The sequence below is a fragment of the Schistocerca nitens genome, chromosome 8, assembly GCF_023898315.1.
Source record: "Schistocerca nitens isolate TAMUIC-IGC-003100 chromosome 8, iqSchNite1.1, whole genome shotgun sequence".
Lineage (NCBI taxonomy): Eukaryota > Metazoa > Arthropoda > Insecta > Orthoptera > Acrididae > Schistocerca > Schistocerca nitens.
This window is the reverse complement of record NC_064621.1, coordinates 263548249-263574133: the sequence shown is the minus strand read 5'-3', so window position 1 is coordinate 263574133 and position 25885 is coordinate 263548249. Positions and strand designations below refer to the sequence as shown.

Sequence of the window (25885 nt, the reverse complement as noted above, 5' to 3'; positions counted from 1 at the left end):
ATGTAATTTCTTCACTTACAATGATGCAGAATCCATACACATTTTCATTTCACCAAAGCTCGATGGTCTGAACAGTTACATTAGTTCACTGAAAAAGTCCGTATTTGCTTGAATATCATGGGAGATACGGAAGTTTTGCATATTAATCATATGGCCAAATACCTTCCTCTTTGCAAGATATAATTTGCCAAAATCTTGTTTCGACATCTCAGACTGTTAACAAGATACGAGATATGTTATGAATATATCATTCTGGCATTTTTGCTGGTGCACACAATCACAACGGAGTGCTTTACATAAAATCCTTCTCACGATTAGAGATAGAGATATCTTTCCGAGTTTAAGGACTATTTTAATATGTTAGCTACACTTCAGGCACAGCAATGTATGACCTAACATTTCCCACCTGCACATCCACAGTAACGCCTGTTTTTCAGTGCAACCTTTTTGAATTTCTTGCAGTAGTTTACCTAATCTTGAAATGTTATTGATAAACCACACCATAGGTTGTTCATCATGGAGCTGATGAATGAAGCTATGGGATTCTGAAGAATCATCTTTTTTTCACCAAACATTTCCTTTAAAATCATTTGAGAAAGACTGCAAACTGGTGGCTTGTGTGCCTATCCACAGTCAAGTTAGCCAGCTAGCTTCTGTACCGGGTCTTGCACCATGTGAGAGCTTGGGCAAGTGAGCTAATCTCCCTACAAGCCAATAGTCAAACATGGCACCTAGCAAACTTAGGTCAAACCTTACTCTACGCAAGAAGGGCTTAAGCTTATTAGAAAAGCATACAACAGACACTGGTATACGTAAAGACTCAAATAAAAGAGAAATTATACAGTTTTCTGTATTTATGTAAAATTTTAATGTTACAGTCAACTTTTGAATATACACAGATACTTTTTCTCTATAAAATTATAAAAATATCTGTAGAGTCAAGGGATCTTTTAAAATGCTTAGGGAAGCACATTAGAAGTACATCACAGTTTAAAGTCATTATGTACATTAAAAATAATTTTGAGAAATATATACAGAAGATATAATATTTTTAAAACGAGGCACAACATTCTTGGAGGATGATAAAGGAGTTACTACAGTTCCAGCCACTATGTTACATTGCTGAAGTCAACTGCTCTGGGAGCATGTGTACAGCGCACCAGTCTTCTATGCCATGCATCTGGAGAAGATAAGAATCCATCTTCATGTCTATGGGTTGGCGTCAGAGTACCCGGAGTCTGCAGCTTCTTTAGGTGCCGTGTGAATGCAGGACTGGCCCACCTGTATTTTTGTTAATGAAGTATAAGTAGCAACAATCAGGCTAGTGTTTTAAAATAAACAAAACATTTAATAAAGTCAATAGCTTTATTTAACTTACAGTTGCCTCTCTTTTTCTGGGTAAAGTAGAATAGCATGTCGCCACCTGTAAATATTAGGATACTTCTGTTGTAATATATCAACTCCTGCCAGAGCATGAAGGACATCCAAATCCACTTTTCCGGGAGTGTTACTGGAACAACGAAAATGCCCTAAGTTGAGGAAAAGAGTTATTTCTGTGTCTATAAATGGTTGACTACAGATCAAAATGATAAATGCACTGTGTGTGTGTGTGTGTGTGTGTGTGTGTGTGTGTGTGTGTGTGTGTGTGTGTGTGTGTGTTCTCTATTGGATCAAAATCCAGACACCTGACTAAAGTGTTGTTATTCCTTAAGCAATGGGCAAGATTACAAAGGGCATAGTGGTGGAAATATGATTCAAGTAAGGATAGGTCACAACAGAAACACTCAAACACTGTCTTTGGTAATGACAATGCAAATTTGCTACACACTAGAAAGGCAAAGTAATCTATGAGTATATGACTGCAAAAAGTGGGAAAACTCAGTACTCATTTTATAAAAACCAAGATGCTATAATCATTACAGAATCCCAGACTCTTCTGAGATCGGGATTATGACTGATGAACACATGTTATGTGTATATATAACTGACCTAAGTGTATAATGTAAAAACTGTAAGGATATTCCAGCTGATTTATCGTCAAAATAGATTAACCACCCACACTCATTTTGCTTTTTCTTCACTTTGCCAGTCACTATTCTGCTTTTCTGTGTGATGTGTTAAGGAATACATGACTGATGTATACTACTAAGGAAGATTTGCAGCAACCAATCATCATTTTAGCCTTCAAATTTATTTTATTATTTACTGATGTTTTTTCACCCCTAACTATAGGAGGTACACATTTATACTAAATAAAGTAAATTGGAGCCCTAATCTCTGCACACAGTATTCCTACCATCATCTTTTCATATAAATATGGAATTATATATGTTTCTTGCTGCGTATGGCTGAGCTGCTCTTTACTGATGATGGAATCAATTTTATTCACAACACAGCTATGAGGAAGACTCAAGATAAAAATGTAGATCTCACATCTGCTAGCGAAGAATTTCATTTTCTTTATCTCATGACATAATTTATGGGAAAAATCATGTGAATATTGCTTTACCGTGTTTTGAGGACAGAGCATACATTTAGTTAAGTGCAACATTAACTTAAAGTCAAGCCTGCAAATACATTATATAAAAAGCGATTTTGTGAAAAAGTGGTTCCAAATATGTTAAGTTTATAGAACAGCTAAATAAACGAATTACTCTATGAGAATCAAGTTGGAAGTTATAAGGCACAAGAAAACTTTTAATATAAATGGGCATGCTGAGAAGTTAAGCCTCCAAATTTATTTGAAAGCTCTAAAAGCTTCTTAAATACAATAAACATTATTAAAATTCTACATATTTTTTCTTCATATATACATATTTGTAGCCCTCTGGTGCTAGAGTGCTCCGAATCATAGTGTGTAACATCGCAATGTGTAAAGTAAATATGTTGGTCTGTGAGAAAGTGTGCTGTAATTGAGTTTTGAATTAAGAGAGTTTGTCCACCCATGGACCACCCTCTCCTTTAGCATGGGCAATGCCAGACCATACACAAGCACTGCGACATCTGCAACAATTCGATGCCTTGGGTTCATTCTCATTGATCATCCTCCATACAGTATCAACTTGGCCCCATCCAAGCCTCATCTGTTTCAAAAAACTTAAAGAACATCTTGGAGGACTTCACTTTGATAATGATGGAGTGATGCAAGCAGAGGCTCCATCAACAAACACTCTACATAGACAGCATCAATGAACAGGTATCTCATTGGAAGAAATGTGTTGGTCGCAAGGGTGACTATGTTGACAAATAAATATATCTAAAAACAAAGATGATGTGACTTACCGAACGAAAGCGCTGGCAGGTCGATAGACACACAAACAAACACAAACACACACACAAAATTCAAGCTTTCGCAACAAACTGTTGCCTCATCAGGAAAGAGGGAAGGAGAGGGAAAGACGAAAGGATGTGGGCTCTAAGGGAGAGTGTAAGGAGTCATTCCAATCCCGGGAGCGGAAAGACTTACCTTAGGGGGAAAAAAGGATGGGTATACACTCGCACGCACACGGGATGTGTGTGTGCGTGCGAGTGTATACCCATCCTTTTTTCCCCCTAAGGTAAGTCTTTCCGCTCCCGGGATTGGAATGACTCCTTACACTCTCCCTTAGAGCCCACATCCTTTCGTCTTTCCCTCTCCTTCCCTCTTTCCTGATGAGGCAACAGTTTGTTGTGAAAGCTTGAATTTTGTGTGTGTGTTTGTGTTTGTTTGTGTGTCTATCGACCTGCCAGCGCTTTCGTTCGGTAAGTCACATCATCTTTGTTTTTAGATATATTTTTCCCACGTGGAATGTTTCCCTCTACTATATTGACAAATAAATATGTAGATATGAAGAATAAAGATGTAGAATGTTAATAATGTTTGTGTTATTTAAAAAGCTTCAAGAGTTTCAACAAAAAAAAAAAAAAAAAAACTGGAAGCATTATTTTTCAGCATGCCCTCTAGTAGCTTAACTCGTTCCACATTCCTGAGTGAGCCAAGCTAGAATCTTAAATAATGAAAGAAAAGAGGGAGGAAAAAATAATAATGATTCAGCCATTAACCCTGTTCAATTAATGAATGAGTTAAAATTATATTAGTTACTACAACAACATCAACAGTTCGATTAGCAACTAAATCTTTCTTTTTTTCATTTTCAACATTTTGCTCGCAGGGAACCAGCAACTTTACTAAAATACTTAAAGAATTTAGTAAAGATTCTGTTAACAGTTGCAATATTTATATTAATGCGAGTAACTTCGAATCTTACAGGTTTATTTTCCAGCCTGGCTTACTGAGGCTGCACTCACAGTGCCTGATCTTAATAATAAACATCAAAGTGACAACATATGCTTTATAAAAGATTGCAGAACGAACGCCACAATCCACATGTTTCTCTAACCAAGCTGACTCTGTAAGAGGCCTGTGTTGGTTGTGAATTCATTCTGCAATCATTTATAAAGTATGTGTTGCCACTTTGAAGTTTATTATTAAGATCAGGCACTGCCAGCATGGCCTCAGTAGGTCAGGCTTGAAAATGAACCTGTAAGGTTTGAAACTCCTGTGTGGGGTTTGCTAGTCCCTCATCGAGCACCTCCCAAGGTGGCAGATAGGGGAAAGCTCTCCAGATATGGAGGGTACCGGGGAAATAAAATACCTGGGTTGACCGAAACTAACACAGGCAGAAGAGGCTCGCCAAGCTGTGGTGAAGGCAATTCTCCTACGGGAAGAGCATCCCAAAATCAAGACTTCTGGTCCTCCAAGTTGGTGGTAGTGCTGAGTCTACCAACCTGCTCATGTAAAAATGCTGACCAGTCGGGATACTCAACGCATGTCTTAGAAACAGGACAGAATATACTGGAACAAAAGTTGGCAAAGCTAAAAGGATTTTTCTTTTGGTTCTTAGAATATCAGAAGCCTATACCGCCCTGGAAGTGCCCAAATACTAATAAATTAACTATAGAAATACAGGGAACAACTGGCAGCTCTCCAAGAAGTAAGATGGCAAGGAACTGGCTCACTGAAAATAGAAGACATGACTCTAATTTATGGAGATTGCCATGAATTTGGAACTGGATTCTACATTCATAAATCAATAAGTGACTCAACAAAGGAATTCAAACATGTCAACAATCGAATATCATACATCACGGTTCAGACTCAGTGATTAGATATTTCTTTTCTAAATGCACATGCACCCACAGAAGATAAGGATAATGATATGAAGAAAGAATTCTATAGTCAATTGGAGCACACATACAACTCAGTAAGTAGACATAATGTAAATGTAGTGCTAAGAGATTTTAATGTCAATGTAGGAAAGTAGGAAATGTACAAACCCACCATTGGTAATTTCAGCTTACACAATAAAAGTTAGGATAATGAGGTTCGACTTATAAACTTTGCAATAACAAATGATCTCACACTAAACTAAAAACTCTAAACTGAACTCCTCCCGCTTAGGCCACGAAGGTCCAAAGGTACCGACTGGCCACTGTGTCATCCTCAGGCCACAGGCGTCGCTGGATGCGGATATGGAGGAGCATGTGGTCAGCACACCGCTCTCCCAGCCGTATGTCAGTTTCCGAGACTGGAGCCGCTACTTCTCAATCAAGTAGCTCCTCAGTTTGCCTCACAAGGGCTGAGTGCACCCTGCTTGCCAACAGCGCTCAGCAGACAGGACGGTCACCCGTCCAAGTGCTAGCCCAGCCCGACAGCGCTTAACTTCAGTGATCTGACGGGAACTGGTGTTACCAATGCGGCAACGCCGTTGGCGATCTCACACTAAGCAACACAAAATTTCAACACAAACACATTCACTTAGGGACATGGATATCAACAGATGGAGTAGTAGTGAATCAGACCATGTGGCTATCCAAAAAAGATTCCAGAACAGTACTAAGGATATTAGAACCTTTGGGATGCCGATTGTGGCACAGACCATATGTTAATTACATCAAAAATGAAAATAAGATTAAAAAGAAAAATAAATGGAAGAAATTAAGAAAAATAAATGGAAACAGAGTGGAAATAACTAGATATAACTCAGGAAATCTGGCTGAAAATCTAAAAGAAAACTTTATCAAAGAAATGGAAAGCAACCTAACAAAAACTAGACTGTCCAACAGGGAACAACAAGATGTTGAAAGCAGATGGAGACACCTGAAAGAACAGTATTTAACAAAAAGTGCCAAGAAAAAGTTCTGGAGAAAAGAAATGCAAGAAAAGTGTGGATTACAGAAATGAACAATATGACACTGGAGGAAAGATCTTACAAAATCCGTCAGGAAACACAACAAACCCTAAGACAAGAGAAAAGGGAATACAACAGCATGATAAAAGAAGCAGAGGATGATTTCAAGCACCACAGAGCAAGGCAGATGAAACAAAGTATTAAAAAATCTTTGGGTAAATTTGCTTCAAGAGAACAGTTTATAAATGATCAGCATGGGAAAACACTGACCAACAAGAATGATATACAAAAAAGGTGGAATACATACTTTTCACAATCACTCAACAGCAATGATCCACATTCTTACTTTAAATTTGAAGAACCTGATGCAATCGATGCACATGTTACCATCTTATCAGTAAATGAAATGCAACAAGCCGTAAAAAAATTAAAGAATAACAGGGCTTGTGGTGAAGACCAGACATACGCTGAGTTATTAAGGAATGGAGGACTACAACTGGAAATAGAACTACATACAATGTCTAATAGAAACAATTTGGAAGACAGAAACCATACCTGCAGACTGGTAAACTGCAATTATATACCCCATATTTACAAAGAATGATCCCCTTGTGTGCAACAACTACAGAGGAAATGCTTTACTGGATGTTACTTATAAAATCCTATTGATGTGCCTATTAAACAGACTGATCCCAATTACTGAAGAATTAATTGGTGATTACCAATGCGGTTTTTGCAGAAATAGATCCACATTAGATCATCTTTTCACTCTAAGATAGATAAATGAAAAGCCATGGGTATTCAATGTAGATGTATGTATATTATTTGTAGATTTCAGAAAATGCCTACGATAGCATACACTGACAGATGCTTCTAAATATAATGAGGGAATTTGAAATACCATCAAAGCTAATCAGATTAATTAAAATGTGCACCAAAGAAACTTTATGTTGTATCAAGACACCTGTAGGAGAAACAGAAAATTTTTAGGTGTTCACTGGACTGAGACAACTTGGAGATGCTATTTCACCTATTTTATTTAACCTCGTCTTAGAGAAGATTGATAGAGAATTTAGTAATACTAGTCCACAAGGGATCCAAATGCAGGAGATGAACATTACTAGACTTGCCTTTGCAGATGATTTAGCATTGTAAGTAGTTTCAAAACAGTATTAATCAAAATGATGCAAAATTATTACAAAATTGCTGAGAAACCAGGATTACAGGTTAATGAAGAAAAGACAGAATATCTGGTCATAAGTAAGAAAAACCAACATGATGCACCTTTGGTTGTAGATGGATTCACTTTAAAAACAATGACCGCTTCAAGTACTTAGGGAGTCTGTTTAATAACAATAATGAAATGAAATGATAATTAAATGAACACCCTAGCTGCAAGCAGGCGTTGATACACTTCGTTGGGGACATGCTGAAAATGTGTGCCCCGACCGGGACTCGAACCCGGGATCTCCTGCTTACATGGCAGACGCTCTATCCAACTGAGCCACCGCAGGCACAGAGGATAGTGCGTCTGCAGGGACTTATCCCTTGCACGCTCCCCGCGAGATCCACATTCCCAACATGTCCACAACACTACATTCGTAGTGCGCCTATTAGATGTTTGCCCATCATACTCATTACTCGTGGCAGATTAATCTACCAAGTCCCGTACGAGTTCGGGCATAGCGTGTGCGTTCGCACACAAGAAGGTCAAAGGCCGGGAACCCATATTTTATTTTAACTATATATGACCATGCAGCTTTGCTAGAATAGAAATGATAATTAAATGAACACCCTAGCTGCAAGCAGGCGTTGATACACTTCGTTGGGGACATGCTGAAAATGTGTGCCCCGACCGGGACTCGAACCCGGGATCTCCTGCTTACATGGCAGACGCTCTATCCAACTGAGCCACCGCAGGCACAGAGGATAGTGCGTCTGCAGGGACTTATCCCTTGCACGCTCCCCGCGAGATCCACATTCCCAACATGTCCACAACACTACATTCGTAGTGCGCCTATTAGATGTTTGCCCATCATACTCATTACTCGTGGCAGATTAATCTACCAAGTCCCGTACGAGTTCGGGCATAGCGTGTGCGTTCGCACACAAGTGTTGTGGACATGTTGGGAATGTGGATCTCGCGGGGAGCGTGCAAGGGATAAGTCCCTGCAGACGCACTATCCTCTGTGCCTGCGGTGGCTCAGTTGGATAGAGCGTCTGCCATGTAAGCAGGAGATCCCGGGTTCGAGTCCCGGTCGGGGCACACATTTTCAGCATGTCCCCAACGAAGTGTATCAACGCCTGCTTGCAGCTAGGGTGTTCATTTAATTATCATTTCTATTCTAGCAAAGCTGCATGGTCATATATAGTTAAAATAAAATATGGGTTCCCGGCCTTTGACCTTCTTGTGTGCGAACGCACACGCTATGCCCGAACTCGTACGGGACTTGGTAGATTAATCTGCCACGAGTAATGAGTATGATGGGCAAACATCTAATAGGCGCACTACGAATGTAGTGTTGTGGACATGTTGGGAATGTGGATCTCGCGGGGAGCGTGCAAGGGATAAGTCCCTGCAGACGCACTATCCTCTGTGCCTGCGGTGGCTCAGTTGGATAGAGCGTCTGCCATGTAAGCAGGAGATCCCGGGTTCGAGTCCCGGTCGGGGCACACATTTTCAGCATGTCCCCAACGAAGTGTATCAACGCCTGCTTGCAGCTAGGGTGTTCATTTAATTATCATTTCTATTCTAGCAAAGCTGCATGGTCATATATAGTTAAAATAAAATATGGGTTCCCGGCCTTTGACCTTCTTGTGTGCGAACGCACACGCTATGCCCGAACTCGTACGGGACTTGGTAGATTAATCTGCCACGAGTAATGAGTATGATGGGCAAACATCTAATAGGCGCACTACGAATGTAGTGTTGTGGACATGTTGGGAATGTGGATCTCGCGGGGAGCGTGCAAGGGATAAGTCCCTGCAGACGCACTATCCTCTGTGCCTGCGGTGGCTCAGTTGGATAGAGCGTCTGCCATGTAAGCAGGAGATCCCGGGTTCGAGTCCCGGTCGGGGCACACATTTTCAGCATGTCCCCAACGAAGTGTATCAACGCCTGCTTGCAGCTAGGGTGTTCATTTAATTATCATTTCTATTCTAGCAAAGCTGCATGGTCATATATAGTTAAAATAATGAAATGGATATAGAAGTAGATGCCAGTCTAGCAACAGCAAACAAAACACTCTTCAGTTTTAGCAAAATCTTACAGAAAAGATCACTTAGTACTAACTTATACCACTCGACCATTATACCAATAACATTATATGGATGTGAAGCATTAATGTTTACAAAGAAAGATGATGAAAAACAGTTAATATTTGAAAGAAAAATACTAAGAAAAATTTTTGGTCCGGTATATGGTAAAGGTAGCATGGATTGGAGGATAAGAAAAAATGAAGACTTAAGACAGCTTACAAACACGTAACATTGTAGATGTGCTAAAGAAGGGAAGGTTGTATTGGGTGGGCCATATAGCAAGAATGCATTCAGAAGGACAATAGATGGAACAAGAAGAAGAGGAAGACCCAGAAGTAGGTGGAGAGATAACATCCGGGAGGACACAACTAGGATGAACACGAACACTGAATGGACAAACAGTGCACACATCAGGAGGAAATGGAAGAGTCTTACAGAGCAGGCATATGGTTGATAAGGCCTTTGCAACTTGTAAATAAATAATAAAGGCTTGAAATTAGTCACTTAATATAAATATTGCACATGTTGACAGAATTGTTAATAAATGCTTTAAGAAATTAAACCTTTTAATTCTTGTAATGTTTGAGCATTGAATTCATTCCACTGTTATGGGTTTACTCTTTTAACAGTTATTACATTATAATGTCACAGGAAAAACCGAGAAATTTGTAATTGTAGAAAGTGAGACATGTCAGTTCTCATTTTATGAAAAAAATATCTAAACGAATCCTGAAATTATCCTGGGCTCAACCCACAGTAACCAAATGACCCCACACCCTCCACCCAACAGTTTCTGCCCCCTTATCCTACCATGTCCTTTTTCATATTCCCTCAACCTCTTTGTGTGCAGCCTTCTGCCAATGTACCCACCCATCCTTTCCCTTCCCTGCTCCTCTCCTTTTCCTCTCCCTGTTTCCCCCACAGTCTCCCTCCTGATGCTGCGCCAGCCTTGAGTCCCTGCACAACCTGCCAGACAACACACTTTTTTCCCCACACCTGTACCCCGCTATTCCTCCCTCTTCCCTGCACCCTCCGGATTGCTATTTACATAACAGTCACATTCCGGGCAGAGCTGCTGGTGGTAGTTGTCACATGTGTGAGGTGCGCTTGCTCTTGTGTGTGTGTGTGTGTGTGTGTGTGTGTGTGTGTGTGTGTGTGTGCATGTGCGCTTTCTTTGCTGAAAAAGGCTTTGGCCAAAAGCTATTATGTGTAACAGACTTTTCAACCTGGAGTTGCGACGGTTTGATTTTGCCTAACAGCTTTTTCCAACCCACAATCCTGTGTTATTTTCCTCTAAAGCAGTACTCTTCTCAGTGTACGTTCTTTCTCTTCTTTCATATGTTTTTTCATCACCCTCCAAACTGCACACATTCTGACTTCATGCCACAATGTATCAATGATAGTGTCTGCACACAACACAATATCTGTACATGTTTCTGCATATCTGTGCATGTTTCTGCATGTATGTATGTATGCATGTATGTGTTTTTATGCATCTTTTTCTGTTATCCAGCGCCCATCAAAACCACACAGTCTTCATTTGACCACTTCCTACAAAATTTCCCATTTCCCCAACACTGTGCCACAATGGACACCTGCACCAACTTTTTCTCTGGATTCCACACCTCCTTTCATAATGACCTCCACATTTTCAGATTCTACCAGTCCCAGCCCCTTATAAACATGGTACTGCAAAAACATTTCCATGGCACAGGCATCCCTGAACCATTTCTGCTCCCTCCACTAGATACTGCTGCTGTGCAATCCTTACTACACACATAACATCTGTGAAATTGAATCCTTTTTGTCCGGCAGCTGTAAGAGACCACCTCCGTAAGTTATCCAACCTGCTGACATCCTACTGCCATCTTGGTGCTCTACTATCCAAGCCCTGTCCTACCGACAGCATTCCTCCTCCTCCTCATCATCATCAAACCCTCACAGCAACCAGACTCCATCTGGCGGACTTTTTCAACTTGTAAAATCCCCCCAAACTACCTACAAACATTCCAAATACAGAGACCAAACAATCCCAGAACACTGTTGTCAACCTTTCCACCAAAATCCTCAGCCCCACAAAGTTTCAGCTCTATCCAAAGGCTTCACCTTTAGCCTTACACCCAAATTTAACCTTGTTGGAGTTGTCGAAGACCTACTCTCCTCCTCTTCATCCCTGCAATGGAAATAATTCTTCACCACCACTCCCTCTAACCAAAGCCAACCTCATACAAACATTAAAAAAAAAGTTTTCCATCACATTAGTTCCCAGAACTCCTGAAGAAAGACAGATGTTGACTGCGGATATTGTATCCCACACACAGTCCCTTTGACTGTTCAGAGATGTCACTAAACCTGCCCAAATATGTAGTCACCCATGTATGAGAAGCGCTTATTATGTCACTCCCATCTCATTGCCACAGTGATCATATCCCTGCAGAAGAACCAGGTGCAAGACCTGCCCAATCCATTCACGCAGCACTTACTTTCCAGTCCTCTCACAGGCTTATGTGACCCTACTAACGGCTGGGCCACCTGTGAAAACAGCCATTTTGTATACCAGCTTTGCTGTAACCATTGCACAGCTTTTTATATTGATATGACTACCAACCAACTGTCCACCAGTACGAACGGCCACTGCCAAACTATGGAGAGAGCAAGGTAGACCATACTGTGGCACAACATGCAGCTGAACACAACATTCTTGTCAATGGCTGTTTCTCTACCTGAGCCACCTGCGCCCTCCTCCTCCTCCTCCTCCTCCTCGCCCATCCTCATCCTCATCCACCACCACCAACCAGATTTTCTGAACTGCACAGATGGGAGTCATCCTTCAAACACATGGTCCACTCCCAAAATTATCACAGCCTCAACCTAGGGTAACTTACTGCGCCCAAAACTTCCACCCATTGTCCTATTATCTCCTCCCTTTTCACATTCCCTCACCCTCTTTGTGTGCAGCCTTCCGCCCACGTACCTGCCAGTCCTAGCCCTTCCCTGCTCCTCTCCTTTTCCGCTTCCCTTTTTCCCCTGCACCCTACATCCAGAAGCTGTGTCTGGCAGTCTCTCGACCCTGCATGCCCTGCCAGACAACACATTTCTCTCTCTACATCCATACCCTGCTATCCCTTCCCCTTTCCTGCCTCACTCCAGATTGCTGATCATGTGAGAATCATATTTTGATTGGAGCTGCAGGTGGAAATGGTCATGCGTGCTCGAGGTGTGCTTGCTTGTGTGAATGTGTGTGTGTTTTCTTTACTGAAGAAGGCTATGGCCAGAAGCCAAGATGTGTGATTGTCTTTTCGTTGTGCCTGTCTGCAGTTCAGATGTTCATCTTTAAGGTGAGTAGCAATTTAATCTTTTCTCAATACTGTTGCTATACCTACCTGGAGTTTCCATTGTTTAATTTTTGTTTTGTACAAAATCAGTTTTATTTACAGCAACATATAGTTTTATGATAGTAGGGAGTGTAGGTTTCTGTGTGTATGCATATAGCAGTGTCTTTATAAATGGCTGGATGTCAGAGTATAGGCTAACAAAGCTAGTGTTCTGAGCAGTAACATCATGCTGCTTTCCCAAAACATCTCTGAGCTGTTTCCCCAAACAAAACACCTTTGCTTTCTGCATGGTATGGCTACTGGAAATTATGATCGATCTGGTAGAAACACACAAATTGTGTGTGCATACTTCATGCAAATGCCTCTAGTTACAGTTGCCTAATACACCTTTCTACTGTCCTGATCAATTTCGGAACAAACTTCAAAACCAAATCTTTATCATCAGAGAGATAAATATCATAACAAACCACTTTCACAATAGGCCTACTTCCATTACTTTACCAAATATAGAAAACAATCACCATCTTTCAGTGGAAAATGCAATTTATGTGAGGCTTAGCACACTGCAATGAATTCAAAAGAAATGAGTCTATAGTCTGCAGTAATAAAAGATTACTGATACTGCATATTCTATGCAGAAAACCAGCTTTCGTAAACTATTTACCCTTCCATCAAGGAACAAAACAAGAGAATAACTTATGTATACAAAATATACTATGTCCATATCAATGTGTCATACAGGACTGAAAGAATCAGCATTGTAAACATATGCGCATATGTTGGGTGCTGCATATGGTAAATGATCGAATTGAACTTTCTTATCTGTTTGTAACAATACACCATATCAGTCCAAAAAGTTGAGAGACTGCATTAATGAAGAATGAAGTTAAGATGGTGGTTTTATTGCTTCAGGTGCTCCACAGTCACTCCCCCACCCCCAATACTGAGTACAATGCACAGAACATTCACACAACCTTGTGAAACTGTCAGAAAAGTCTTGAGATGTTGCTCAACTCGTACGTTACACTAAATTCAACGTTTATTATGCTGTCAAGCTGCAGCAGGCATCCATGCATCATCTTTTTTGCTCTCTGCACACACTTCCGTCTTCTCCAAAATATTCTGGGGACTGTCTTGATTGGTTGGTTGGTTGGTTGGCTTAAAGAGAGAGAAGTGACCAAACTATGAGGTCATTAGTCCCTTGTTCCTAATAAAACAACGCCACAAGGGTGAGAATAAAATGGACAAAACATGTAACACAAAACGAAAAGAAAGGAAAAGCCACAAGAATGAAGGGAAGGCATCGAATACTAAAAGGAACAAAAGAGGACAAGAAAACAACAGAGAGATTCTAGAAACAGAAGAGAGAAAAACATGAAAGCAGATTACAGTGGCTGGCCAACCACGAGAATAAAAAGAGAAAGCCAGCCACTCTGCAACACATTAAAACCTCCACTCTAAAAGCACTAGGGTGGAGGACACAGAGATATAAAGGACATGCGCTAAAACCTACATAGAAGTATAAAACTCACTCTCACAGATAAAACGTAAAACTAAAGCTGCTGTGGAGGCATTGTTGCACAACACCGAAAGCAGGGTGCTGTGAAAGTTAAAAGTCTACCGCAGAGTGGCTAAAAGTGGGCAGTCCACAGCGACACTGAGGTGGGTCCTCGCGACAGAGTAGGTAACCACGCGTTAGCCAAGTATGGCCAATGCGGAGCCAGCAGAGGACAACTGATTCCCTGAGAGAGGCCTGCATGGAAGACTTCCACACATTCACAGTCTCCTTAATGACACACAGTTTGTTGTGCATGCTGTTATGCCATTCCGTCTCCCAAAGCCGGAAAACCCTGCGGTGTAAGAAAGAATGCAGGTCAGCTTTGGAGATGCCTATCTCCAGAAGTGGTTTCCGCGTCGCCTGTTTGGCCAGCCTGTCGGCAAGTTCATTGCTGGGGATTCCGACGTGTCCTGGGGTCCACACAAACACCGCAGAACGGAGGGACTGTTCCAGGGCATAGATGGACTCCTGAATGGACGCTACCAAAGGATGGCGAGGGTAGCACTGGTCGATATCTTGTAGGCTGCTCAGTGAGTCAGTACACAGGAGAAATGACTCGTCAGGGCATGAGCGGATGTACTCAAGAGCACGAGATATGGCCGCAGCTCTGCAGTGAAAACACTGCAACCAACTGGCAAGGAGTGCTGCTCAATGTGTCCTCCATGAACATATGTGAAGCCTACGTGACCATCAGCCATTGAGCAGTCAGTGTAGACCACTTCTGGGCCCCGGAACACGTCAAGAATCGAGAGGTAGTGACAGCGGAGGTGAGGTGAATGGAGTCCTTATGGTCATGCAAAGGGTCCAGATGAAGCTGCGGCTAAAGCGTACACCATGGAGGCGTACATGAACGGACAGCAAGCAGGGGCGGTAAAGGAAAGGACTCCAGTTTGGAGAGAAGGGACGCACGCAAACCGCAATCGTTAGCCCCGACTTGGGATGCCGATGGGGGAGATGGACTGCTGTGGGAGGGAAAAGGAGATGGTAATTCAGATGCTCAAGGGAACTATGAATGTGTGCTGCATAACTGGTGAACAGTTGCGCACGTCTGATCTGCAGTGGAGGGACACCAGCCTCCACCAGTATGCTGGTCACCGGACTTGTCCTAAAAGCTCCTGTCGCTAATCGAACCCCACAGTGGTGCACAGGGTCAAGTAAATGCAATGTTGAAGGCACTGCCAAACCATAAACCACACTCCCATAGTCAATTCGGGATTGGACAAGAGCTGCAGCAGCACACTGCGATCTGCACCCCAACTGGTGTTGCTCAAGCAACGGAGGGCATTGAGTTGCTGCCAGCACTCCTGCTTAAGTTGACGAAGATGAAGGAACCAAGTCAATCGAGCGCCGAAAACCAGTCCTAGGAATTGATATGTCTCCACTACAGTGAGTGGATCATAATTAAGATAAAGTGTGGGTTTCGGATGAATGGCACGACACCAACAAAAGTGCATGACACACAACTTTGCGGCTGAAATCTGGAAGCCGTGGGCTAGAGCCCAACACTGCGCCTTGTGGATGGCTCCTAGGATGCACCGCTCAGCAACAACAGTACTAGAGCAGCAGTACGAAATGCAGAAGCCGTCTGCATACAGAGAAGGTGAGACAGAGAGCCCGACAGCTGCTGCTAGACCATTAATGGCCACTAAAAATAGAGGCACTCAATACAGAGCCCTGCGGCACTCCATTCTCTTGGATATGGATGGAACTATGGGAGTCACCAATTTGGACATGGGAGTTTTGGATAAAAATCGGTAGTGGTCCTCGGAGATCCCATTCATACAATGTGGCAAGGATATGACATCGCCAAGTCGTGTCGTATGCTTTATGTAAGTCAAAAAAGACAGCAATCAGGTGTTACCATCTGGAAAAGGCTGTTCGGATGGCAGACTCGATGGACAAAAGATTATCAGTGGTAGAGTGACTCCAGGACCCAACCCAACCACCGACATACCATACATTCCAGCAGCTTAGAAAGAACATTGGTGAGGCTGATGGGCCGAAAGCTATCCACATCAAGCGGGCTTTTACTGGGTTTTAGCACCAGAATGATGGTGCTCTCCCGTCATTGCGATGGAAAGATGCCATCGAACCAGATCCGATTGAAGATGATGAGAAGATGTCGCTTGTAGTCAGATGAGAGATGTTTAATCATCTGGCTATGGATGCGATCCGGCCCAGGAGATGTGTCGGGGCAATGTGCAAGGGCAATGAGGAGCTCCCACTCTGTAAATGGGGCGTTATAGGATTCACTGCAGCATGTTGTGAATGAGAGGACTTTCCCTTCCAGCCGCTGTTTCAGTGTGCAAAAGGCTGGGGGTTAATTCTCCGATGCAGAGGCTCTAGCAAAGTGCTCAGTATAGAGCTCGGCAATTGCATTTGCGTCGGTACATAACTTGCCATTTATGGTAGCACCAGGGACAGCTGTTGGGGCCTGGTACCCAAAAGACGTTTGGACTTTGCCCAGACTTGGGAAGGTGACATGTGGCACCCAAAGGTGGAGACGTATCTCTGCTAACACTCCTTCTTCTGTTGTTTGATAAGGTAGCAAACACGGGCATGGAGCTGTTTAAAAGTTATGAGGTGCTCCAGGGAAGGGTGCTGCTTATGCCACTGCAGAGCTCGCTGACGCTCCTAACTGCTTCAGCGACTTCCGGCAACCATCAAGGGCTACCTTACACCTCGGGCACCCTAAAGAGCGAGGGATCACGTTTTCTGCCACAGAAACAATTGTGCTAGTCACCTGCTCAACCATCACATCGATGTTACCGTGTGGGGGAGATTGAGCGGTGACAGCAGAAGTGAAAGTTACCCAGTCCACCTTGTTCAAAGCCCATCTGGGCAGGCATCCATGTGCCTGATGCTGGGGCAGTGACAGGAAGATGGGAAAGTGGTCACTACCACAAAGGTCATCATGTGCTCTCCAGTGGATACATGGGAGAAGTCCTGGGCTGCAAATTGATAAATCAATGCCCTAGTAACTAACACTAGCCACACTCAAATGTGTGGCGGCCCCAGTATGTAAGAGGCAGAGGTCAAATGGCGTCAGTAAAGTTTCAACATCTCTTCTCGGCCAGTAAGCATGGTAGCACCCCACAAGGGGTCATGGGCATTAAAATCTCCCAGAAGTAGGAAAGGTTTAGGGAGTTGATCAATCAGTGCAGCCAATACATTCAGGGCTACTGCACTATCTGGAGGAAGATATACATTGCAGACAGTTATTTCTTGCGTCGTCCTTATTCTGACAGCCACAGCTTCAAGAGGGGTTTGAAGGGGCACATGTTCACTACAGACCGAGTTTGGGACACAAATGCAAACTCCACCTGACACACTATTGTAGTCACTACGGTTCCTGTAATATCCCTCATAGCCGCAGAGGGCAGGGGTCTGCATTGCTGGGAACCAGGTTTCCTGGAGGGCAACACAGATAGCATGTGTAAGGCTTTACAGTTGCCATAGCTTAGGCAGGTGGTGGTAAAAACTGCCGCAATTCCACTGGAGGATGACATCGTGAGACTGGGAAGGCATAGAACATTCAATGAGGCAGTTTACATCTCAGAGTCATCTGCTGCCACTGATTTATTGCCTGAGCAGTCTATATCTGTTGTGTCTGAGGGTCTGGCGAGATCTAGATCTTCAGCGGATGCCAAAATCTCCACCCCATCCTCAGCTGCAGAGCTTGTAGGTAGCAGTGGTGTGGGTGCCACCGCAATTTCCTTGGTCTTAGGGGTTTTCTTTTTGGATTTCTCTTGCTGCTCCTTGGGTTTCCCTGCATGGGAGGACTTCGCTGCCTCAGTCTCCGGGACTGAGGATGAGCGTGAACCCTTACGACCAGCTGCTTTTGGGCTCTTCAGCCAGTGGCGGGTGTCGTCTTTCCCACTAGAAGAAACCTGGGAAGGGAGTGACCCAAGGGACCCCTTCCTAGCGAAAGAAGCCGAAGAAGATTTATGCTTCTCCGGCTTAGAAGTGTCCCTGATGGTTGGGGGTGGGGGTGGGAGAGCGGGGCTTTGCTCCCGAAGTAGGTGGTACAGGAGCAACAGGGAGGGAAATGTCCCAAACCATCAAGGGGGCAGGTGTAGTCTTCTGGCTCTGAGAGGTGACCTGAGTTGGCGGAGCCGATGGTGCCAGAACTGTTGTAGCGGCGGCGTAAGACAATGTCATACACACAGGATGCAGGCATTCAAATTTTCTCTTAACCTCAGTGTAGGTCAGTTTGTCCAGGGTCTTGTACTCCATGATTTTCCTTTCTTTCTGGAGAATCCTGCAGTCAGGCGAGCAAGACACAGTTGACACAGATGGGAGGCGGGGCACATGGAGTATTGCGATGTGATGGGCGTCCGCCTTCTCGGCATGTGATGCTGGAAGTACAGCGGGAAGACACCAGTAGACCATCACCTTGACCTTCTCGGGCAATGTATCACCCTCAAAGGCCAAGATGAAGGCACCGGTGGCAACCTGATTATCCTTCGGACCTCGCTGAGTGTGTGGTCTCAGCTCTCTGAGCAGATACGTGTGCACGTTGTGTTTATGTGAGTGTGTGTGTATGTGTGTCTACTGCTGACAAAGGCCTTAATGGCCGAAAGCTTTAATTGTGTGAATTTTTTTATTGTGCCTATCGCGACTCAGCATTTTCACTATATGGTGAGTAGCAACTTTCCTTCTCTATTATTGATATGAAGTTTTAAAAGTTTTCCAGTATCAACTTGACATACCAGTCAGAATTTCCAACTGAAGTAAAACAACATTTACGGTTTAGCCAGACAACGGAACAGTTATTATATGTCAAAGAAAAGTAAATCGTGTGATACTCGATTACCGCTGGGACTTAGCCTTCATGATCCACGATTGTCACGAACATCAAAGGACACAGCAATATACCAACCACCGACATAAAATATATTATTAGCCTTGAGTAGGAAACAGCTACACGTGATCACGAAGAACTTACAGTTAAGCCGTGTTGTCGGAAGGTGTAGTCAATGTCAGAATAGCTCATGCAAATAGTTCAAGAACCTGAATCACAGATCGGTGTGTTTTCAGTGCAGGTTTAAATAATTAAAAAAGTTCAATAAATTCCAATATAACCTTAATGATTTGTGTCAGCTACGTCATTTAATGGAGATTTACTGTGTAATTGTGAAATTAACTATTTCTTGAGAGAACGCAGAAGTTAAAGGTGATTTAGTGATTTTATTAACAGTGAACAACAAGTTTACACCGAAATACGACGCTTTCTGTACATTGTCAGAAGAGTATTTTATCTCTGGAATTACGTCATATTAGTTGCTGAATTAACACTGTAGCAACACCTTGACGACGCTATATTAATTAATAAATCAACATCCTCTCACAACTATGATGTAGCATCGCCTTGAGTGGTGGACTTTAATTCAAGGTATCCTATTATCCACGTTTCAACACTCATTCGCAAACCGGACATAACAATTACAGTTATCAAGTTCACATAAGCTTATCAGCCTGTTGCGAACACGCAAAACATATTTGGTTAATTGATTCAGATCAAAGGAGTTGTTGCGGTACTGAGTGGTGCAGTCACAATGTGGGGTCAAAGTAAAGAATACTGACAGACTTCCAACATCAGTGCTTCAATTTTAAACAAGGGCTGCTTACACATTCCGGCGTGCTGCTACACTGATATGCTTTTAGATTAGATTAGATTTACTTTCATTCCAATTGATCCGTAGTGAGGTGGTCATCCAGGATGTGGAACATGTCAGAAAAACAACAATACATGACAAATATTTACTACTAAAATAAATAAGCTAATGTACCATTCCACAGGTCCCAAGTGGAATGATCGTCATTTTTTAATGAACACTAAGAGTCATTTTACAAATACTAATGCACTGAATTTAAAATAAAAAAGTTTTTTATTTATTTATAAGGTAATACAACTAATGTAATACTTATTTACAATGAACACATTACTGCACTAACACACACACACACACACACACACACACACACACACACACACACACACACACAAATTTTCAATGAACACATTACTGCACTGAAATTGTGCTGAAGTTATGTTGTATTTATATACAAATCAGTTGGTTTTACTAAGAAATTAATCAATGAAGTAGAAGGAGTTGGCCACCAATAAATCCTTTAGGCTTCTCTTAAACTGAATTTCATTGGTTGTTAAGCTTTTTATGGCTGCTGGCAAGTTATTGAAAATGTGTGTTCCTGAATAATGCACACCTTTTTGTACAAGACTAAGTGACTTTAAATCCTTGTGAAGATTATTCTTATTTCTAGTATTGATTCCATGAATTGGGCTGTTGGTTTGAAAAAGTGATATATTTTTAATGACAAATTTCATTAAGGAATAAATATATTGGGAAGCAGTAGTTAGTATCCCTAGTTCTCTAAACAGGCTTCTGCAGGATGTTCTTGAGTTCACACCACATATAACTCTCACTGCACGTTTTTGTGCCCGGAAAACTTTAGCTTGGCTTGATGAATTACCCCTAAAAATAATCCCATATGACATTATGGAATGAAAGTAAGCATAGTATGCCAGCTTTTTCATTTTTATATCCCCTATGTCTGACAAAATTCGCATTGCAAACAGAGATTTGTTAAGACGCTTCAGCAGTTCTGTGGTGTGCTCCTCCCAGTTGAATTTATTATCAAGCTGTAAGCCCAAGAATTTAACACTGTCCACTTCTTCTATCTTCTTGTCATCGTATGTTAGACATATACTCTTGGGACACCCCTTACAAGTTCTGAACTGCATGTAGTGTATTTTTTCAAAGTTTAGTGACAAAGAATTGGCTAGGAACCAGTGATTAATGTCCACAAATATTTTATTGGCTGATCTTTCTAAGACTACACTTGATTTGCTATTTATTGCAATGTTTGTATCATCGGCAAACAAAACAAACTTGGCATCTGGTAATGTTACTGATGAAAGGTCATTGATATACACAAGAAAAAGTAAGGGCCCCAAAATGGAACCTTGTGGGACCCCACATGTAATGAGTTCCCAGTTGGATGATGCCTGATATCAGTTTAAGGGAGATAGTGTCTGAAACTAATCAACCAAGTGAGGAGTTTTTTAATAGTTACAGATCAGAGCCAACACAAATAAAAACACCACAGCTGTCACCATGGTTACTGTCCTGGCGTCACTTATACACCAGGAATAAAATCAGTCCCTGAACTTTTTGGAAGTATGATGTAGACTTAACATAAATCAACACTAAGTTAAAGGAGAACACTTCTTGAGGAAGAGCTGGATATACTGTAGCATTATTTTTCCATGCAAATCAAAGGAAGAAGTCAGGATATATTTTTATGAATCCCTAAACTAAGATTGTCCATGCAAGGTGAAGATTTGGGTTCGCATCCTGATTCAAAACAAAATTTTAATCTTTCATAAAGGGCCAGAAGGACTATAACATTGCCTATGTTACTAAAGAGTGAATGTTCATTCCCTCACTGTGAGATGAAGTGTTCACGAATGCACTCATTTCAAGTATATTTCTTATAGACAATATTATGAAAATGATTGGTTGCTACTCACCACATAGAGGAGACAATGAGTCTCAGGCAGTCACAACAAAATGACAGCTAGATATTTGAGCTTTTAGTCAAAAAGCCTTTCTTTAAAGTAGAAAACACACACACGTTCACAAAGGCACAGCTCAGAAACACATGACCACTGTTTCTGGCCGCTGAGGCAGACAGCAACTGTGCCTGATATGAGAAGCCATATGTTGGTGGTGGGGATAAGGATGAGGCTGGAGAAGGGAGGGGGAGGGATAGCAATGGAGGAGTGGGGGAGAGAGTAGTACTGCTTGTGGGAGCAGGCAGGGGTGTGGTGGGGATAGGGCAGGGCTGCTAGGTGCAGTTGGTTGGTTTGGGATGGGGGTGGGTGGAAAAGGAAGGAAGTGGCGATGGGGGAGGGGGGGGGGGGGGGGAGAAGAGACAAGTACATGTGCTGGTGGAATAGAAAGCTGTGGAATGCTGGAGTGAGATTAAGGAAGGGAATAGGTAGATAAGGGACAGAGACCAGCGAAGACTGAGGCCAGATTGAGTACAAGAATGTAGGATATATTGCAGTGAGTGTCCATTTGCGCAATCCAGAAAAGGTAGTATTGGTAGGAAGGATCCAGATGGTACAGGCTGTGCAGCAGTCATTGAAGTGAAGCATGTTGTGTTTGGCAGCATGTTTAGTAATTGGATGGTCCATTTGTCTCTGGGCCACAGTTACTCAATGGCAATCCATGTGGACAGCTAATCTTTTGGTTATCATGTCCACAAGAAGAGGAGCATAATTATTGCACCTTAGTTTGTACAGCATGTGACTGCTTTCACAGGTAGTCCTACCTTTGATGGGATAAGTGATGCCTGTGACCGGACTGGAGGAGTAGGTGGTGGTGGTGGTGGTGGTGGTGGTGGTGGTGGTAAGATGTATGGGACAAATATTGCCTCTAGGTCTTTTGCAGGGGAATGAGCCATGAGGCAAGGGGTTGGGAGCAGGGCTGTAGTGGGCATAGATAAGAATATTGTGTAGGTTTGGTGGATGGTGGAATGCCACTGTGGGACATATGACGTGGATAATGGGTAGGGTATCCCTCATTTCCGGAACGACGAGTCACAGTTCAAACCTTGCCAGGAAATGTAATTAGGTTGCTCCAGTCCTATGTAGTACTGAGTCTTGAGGGGGAGTGTTCCTTTGTGGCTGAACATTGGGAATGGCTGGTTGCTTGGTTTGTAGATTAAAGGGACTAAACTGCAAGGTTATCAGTCCCTTTTTCCTTAGTTAAACAGGTCTCAGATTAAAACTATACCCCAAAAGAATCCTGTCACCTGAAATCACGTGAAGAAACAAAATGTGAAAAACTGCGTGTGTAACCACAATGAAGGAGAAAACGAGAGTAGCAAGCCAAAATTGGAAACATTAACTAAAAGGAAAAAAGCAGTAGGTGTCGAAACAATATAGCAGATGGCCTTGGCTGGCTGATCGCAACAATAAAAAGGGATGAGTCAGCCACTCTGCAACATACTAAAATCTCCAGCCTAAAACCAGTAAGCAAGAGAAAAACAGAGGGTGAATAGACAAACTCCAAGTCGAACAGACAGCATCAGAGGGAATGAAAAAGAGTTAAATGCAGGTAGTGTGAGGGCCTGGGAGATAATGCCTGCTGGCACTCACCCTTAGACTGAGAGATACACCCCCCCCCTCCCCACCCCCATTCGCATAAACCATAAAACCAGATCAGCTGTTGAGGCACTGTCACCTAACACCAAGGTAGCTCATAAGGAAGGTTAAAAGTCTGCCTCAGAGTAGCTAGATGGGACAGTTCAACAGGATATGGACTACTGTCCATTGAGAACTGCAGCAACACTGGGTTAGGTCCTAACGATGGAGGAGATGACCATGAGTCCGCCAATATGTCTGATGCAGAATTGGCAAAGGACAATGGAGTCCCATGGCTTGCATGGATGACCTCCACATATTTGTTGTCTCTTTCATAGCACATAATTTATTGGGCATAGTTATCATGTGCTATTCGGTATTCCAGATCCTGAAAACTTTATGCCATAATACTGATTGGAGATCAGTTTCCAGTGTGCTGATCTCCAGAGACGGTTTACTGGTAGCCTATTTTGGGCAGCCTGTCGGCAAGCACATTTCCCATGATTCCAACATGCCCAGGGATTCAGATGAAGGCCACCGAATGTCCATGTTGATCGAGGGCATAAACAGACTCCAGGATAGTCATTACCAAAGGATGGTGAGGATAGCACTGATCACGATCTTACAGGGTGCTTAAGGAGTCACTACAGATGAGAAAGGACTCACCAATGCAGGAGCAGATATGCTCAAGAGAGAGTGAAAGATGGCTACCAACTCTGAAGTGAATACACTGCAGCCATCTGGCAAGGAGCGCTGTTCAGTATGTCCAGCATGAGCATGAGCAAAGCCAGCATGACCATCTACCATTGAGCCATCAGTGTAGATATGGAAAGGGTCCTCCCAGATGCCATGAAGAGCACAGGGTGCAGCCAACTGCAGGTGGTTGCTCACGTCGGTACCAATGATTTGTGTCAATTTGGATCAGAAGAGATTCTCTTTGGTTTCGAGCGGCTAACACAAGTGGTAAAAGCTGACAGTCTCGCTTGCAAGATGAAAGCAGAGCTGACCATTTGCAGCGTAGTCGACAGGACTGATTGCGGACCTCTGGTACAGAGCCGAGTGGAGGGTCTGAATCAGAGGCTCAGACGGTTCTGCGACCGTCTACGACTTGTACCAAAGGGTGGTTGGGTTTCAGGTTCCGCTTAATAAATCAGGTGTCCACTATACGCAGGAAGCGGCTACATGGGTAGCAGAGGCTGTGTGGCGTGGACTGAGCGGTTTTTTAGGTTAGAGGGCCTCGGAAAAACACAAGAAGGGCTGCAGTCACATAGGGTGCAGGCCGAACACAGGGAGAACATAGATACAGGAACCACTGGAATAATAGTTGTAAATTGTCGTAGCTGTGTTGGAAAAGTACCAGAGCTCCAAGCGCTAACAGAAAGCACTGATGCTCAAATCGTTATAGGCACTGAAAGCTGGCTAATGCTGGATATAAGCTCAGCCGAAATTTTTGTGAAGAACCTAACGGTGTTCCGAAAGGATAGGCTAAACACAGTTGGTGGTGGCGTGTTTGCTGCTGTTGGTAGTAGTTTAACTTGTCGCGAAACTGAAGTAGATACTTCCTGTGAATTAGTATGGGCAGAGGTCATTGTTGGCAACCAGAATAAAATAATAATAATAGGATCCTTTTACCGACCTCCCAGTTCCAATGATACAGTTGTTGAAAGGTTCAAAGAAAACTTGAGTTTGATTTCAAACGCGTACGTGACTCATACGATAACAGATGGTGACGAGCTTAATTTACCCTCAATATGTTGGTGAAAATACATGTTCAATTCCGGAGGTATGAATAAAATATCATCCAAAATTGTGCTAAACGCATTCTCTGAAAATTATTTTGAGCAGTTAGTTCATATTAAGTGTAGACCAGATGTGGCTTGAATTCAAAGAAATAGATTTATACCAAATAAATTAACAAACAACGGAGCTGATCCTCCTCATTATACAAAACAGGTTAGAACACTGTTGCAGAAACAACGAAACAAACATGCCAAATTTAAACAGACACAAAATCCCCAAGACTGGCGATCGTTTACAGAAGCTCAAAATTTAGCGCGTACTTCAATGCGAGATGCTTATAACAGTTTCCACAACGAAACTTTGTATCGAAACCTGGCAGAAAATCCAAAGAGATTCTGGTCATATGTGAAATACGTTAGTGACAAGAAACAATCAATGCCTTCTCTGTGCGACAGCAATAGAGATACTATCGAAGACAGTGCTGCCAAAGCAGAGTTACTAAACACTGCCTTGCGAAATGCCTTCACAAAAGACGACGAAGTAAATATTCCAGAATGCGAATCGAGAACAGCTGCCAACATGAGAAACATAGAAGTAAATATCCTCGGAGTAGTGAAGCAACGTAAATCACTTCATAAAAGCAACTCTT

General features: G+C 42.7%; 1 protein-coding gene and 5 non-coding genes across 7 annotated transcripts in view; 3 read left to right on the top strand and 3 right to left on the bottom strand.

Annotated features, from left to right (window-relative positions):
• Positions 1 to 915: 915 nt before the first annotated feature.
• The window catches only part of LOC126199375 (ankyrin repeat and LEM domain-containing protein 2), a 151941-nt gene continuing 126971 nt past the window's right edge, over positions 916 to 25885 (bottom strand). The window contains exons 10-11 of one of the 2 annotated variants that reach the window (XM_049936286.1): positions 1379 to 1510; positions 916 to 1281 (exon numbers count right to left, since the gene is read on the bottom strand). In XM_049936286.1, coding sequence (XP_049792243.1) covers positions 1110 to 1281; positions 1379 to 1510 — 304 coding nt within the window. In that variant the 3' untranslated portion in view covers positions 916 to 1109. The remainder of the gene's footprint in view (positions 1282 to 1378; positions 1511 to 25885) is intronic. The other variant, XM_049936287.1, reaches the window with a different exon arrangement.
• On the bottom strand, positions 7611 to 7685 carry Trnat-ugu (transfer RNA threonine (anticodon UGU)). The gene has a single exon. It is a non-coding gene; the product is annotated as a tRNA-Thr (tRNA).
• On the bottom strand, positions 8018 to 8092 carry Trnat-ugu (transfer RNA threonine (anticodon UGU)). The gene has a single exon. It is a non-coding gene; the product is annotated as a tRNA-Thr (tRNA).
• On the top strand, positions 8362 to 8436 carry Trnat-ugu (transfer RNA threonine (anticodon UGU)). Its single transcript has one exon. It is a non-coding gene; the product is annotated as a tRNA-Thr (tRNA).
• Trnat-ugu (transfer RNA threonine (anticodon UGU)) lies at positions 8769 to 8843 on the top strand. Its single transcript has one exon. It is a non-coding gene; the product is annotated as a tRNA-Thr (tRNA).
• On the top strand, positions 9176 to 9250 carry Trnat-ugu (transfer RNA threonine (anticodon UGU)). The gene has a single exon. It is a non-coding gene; the product is annotated as a tRNA-Thr (tRNA).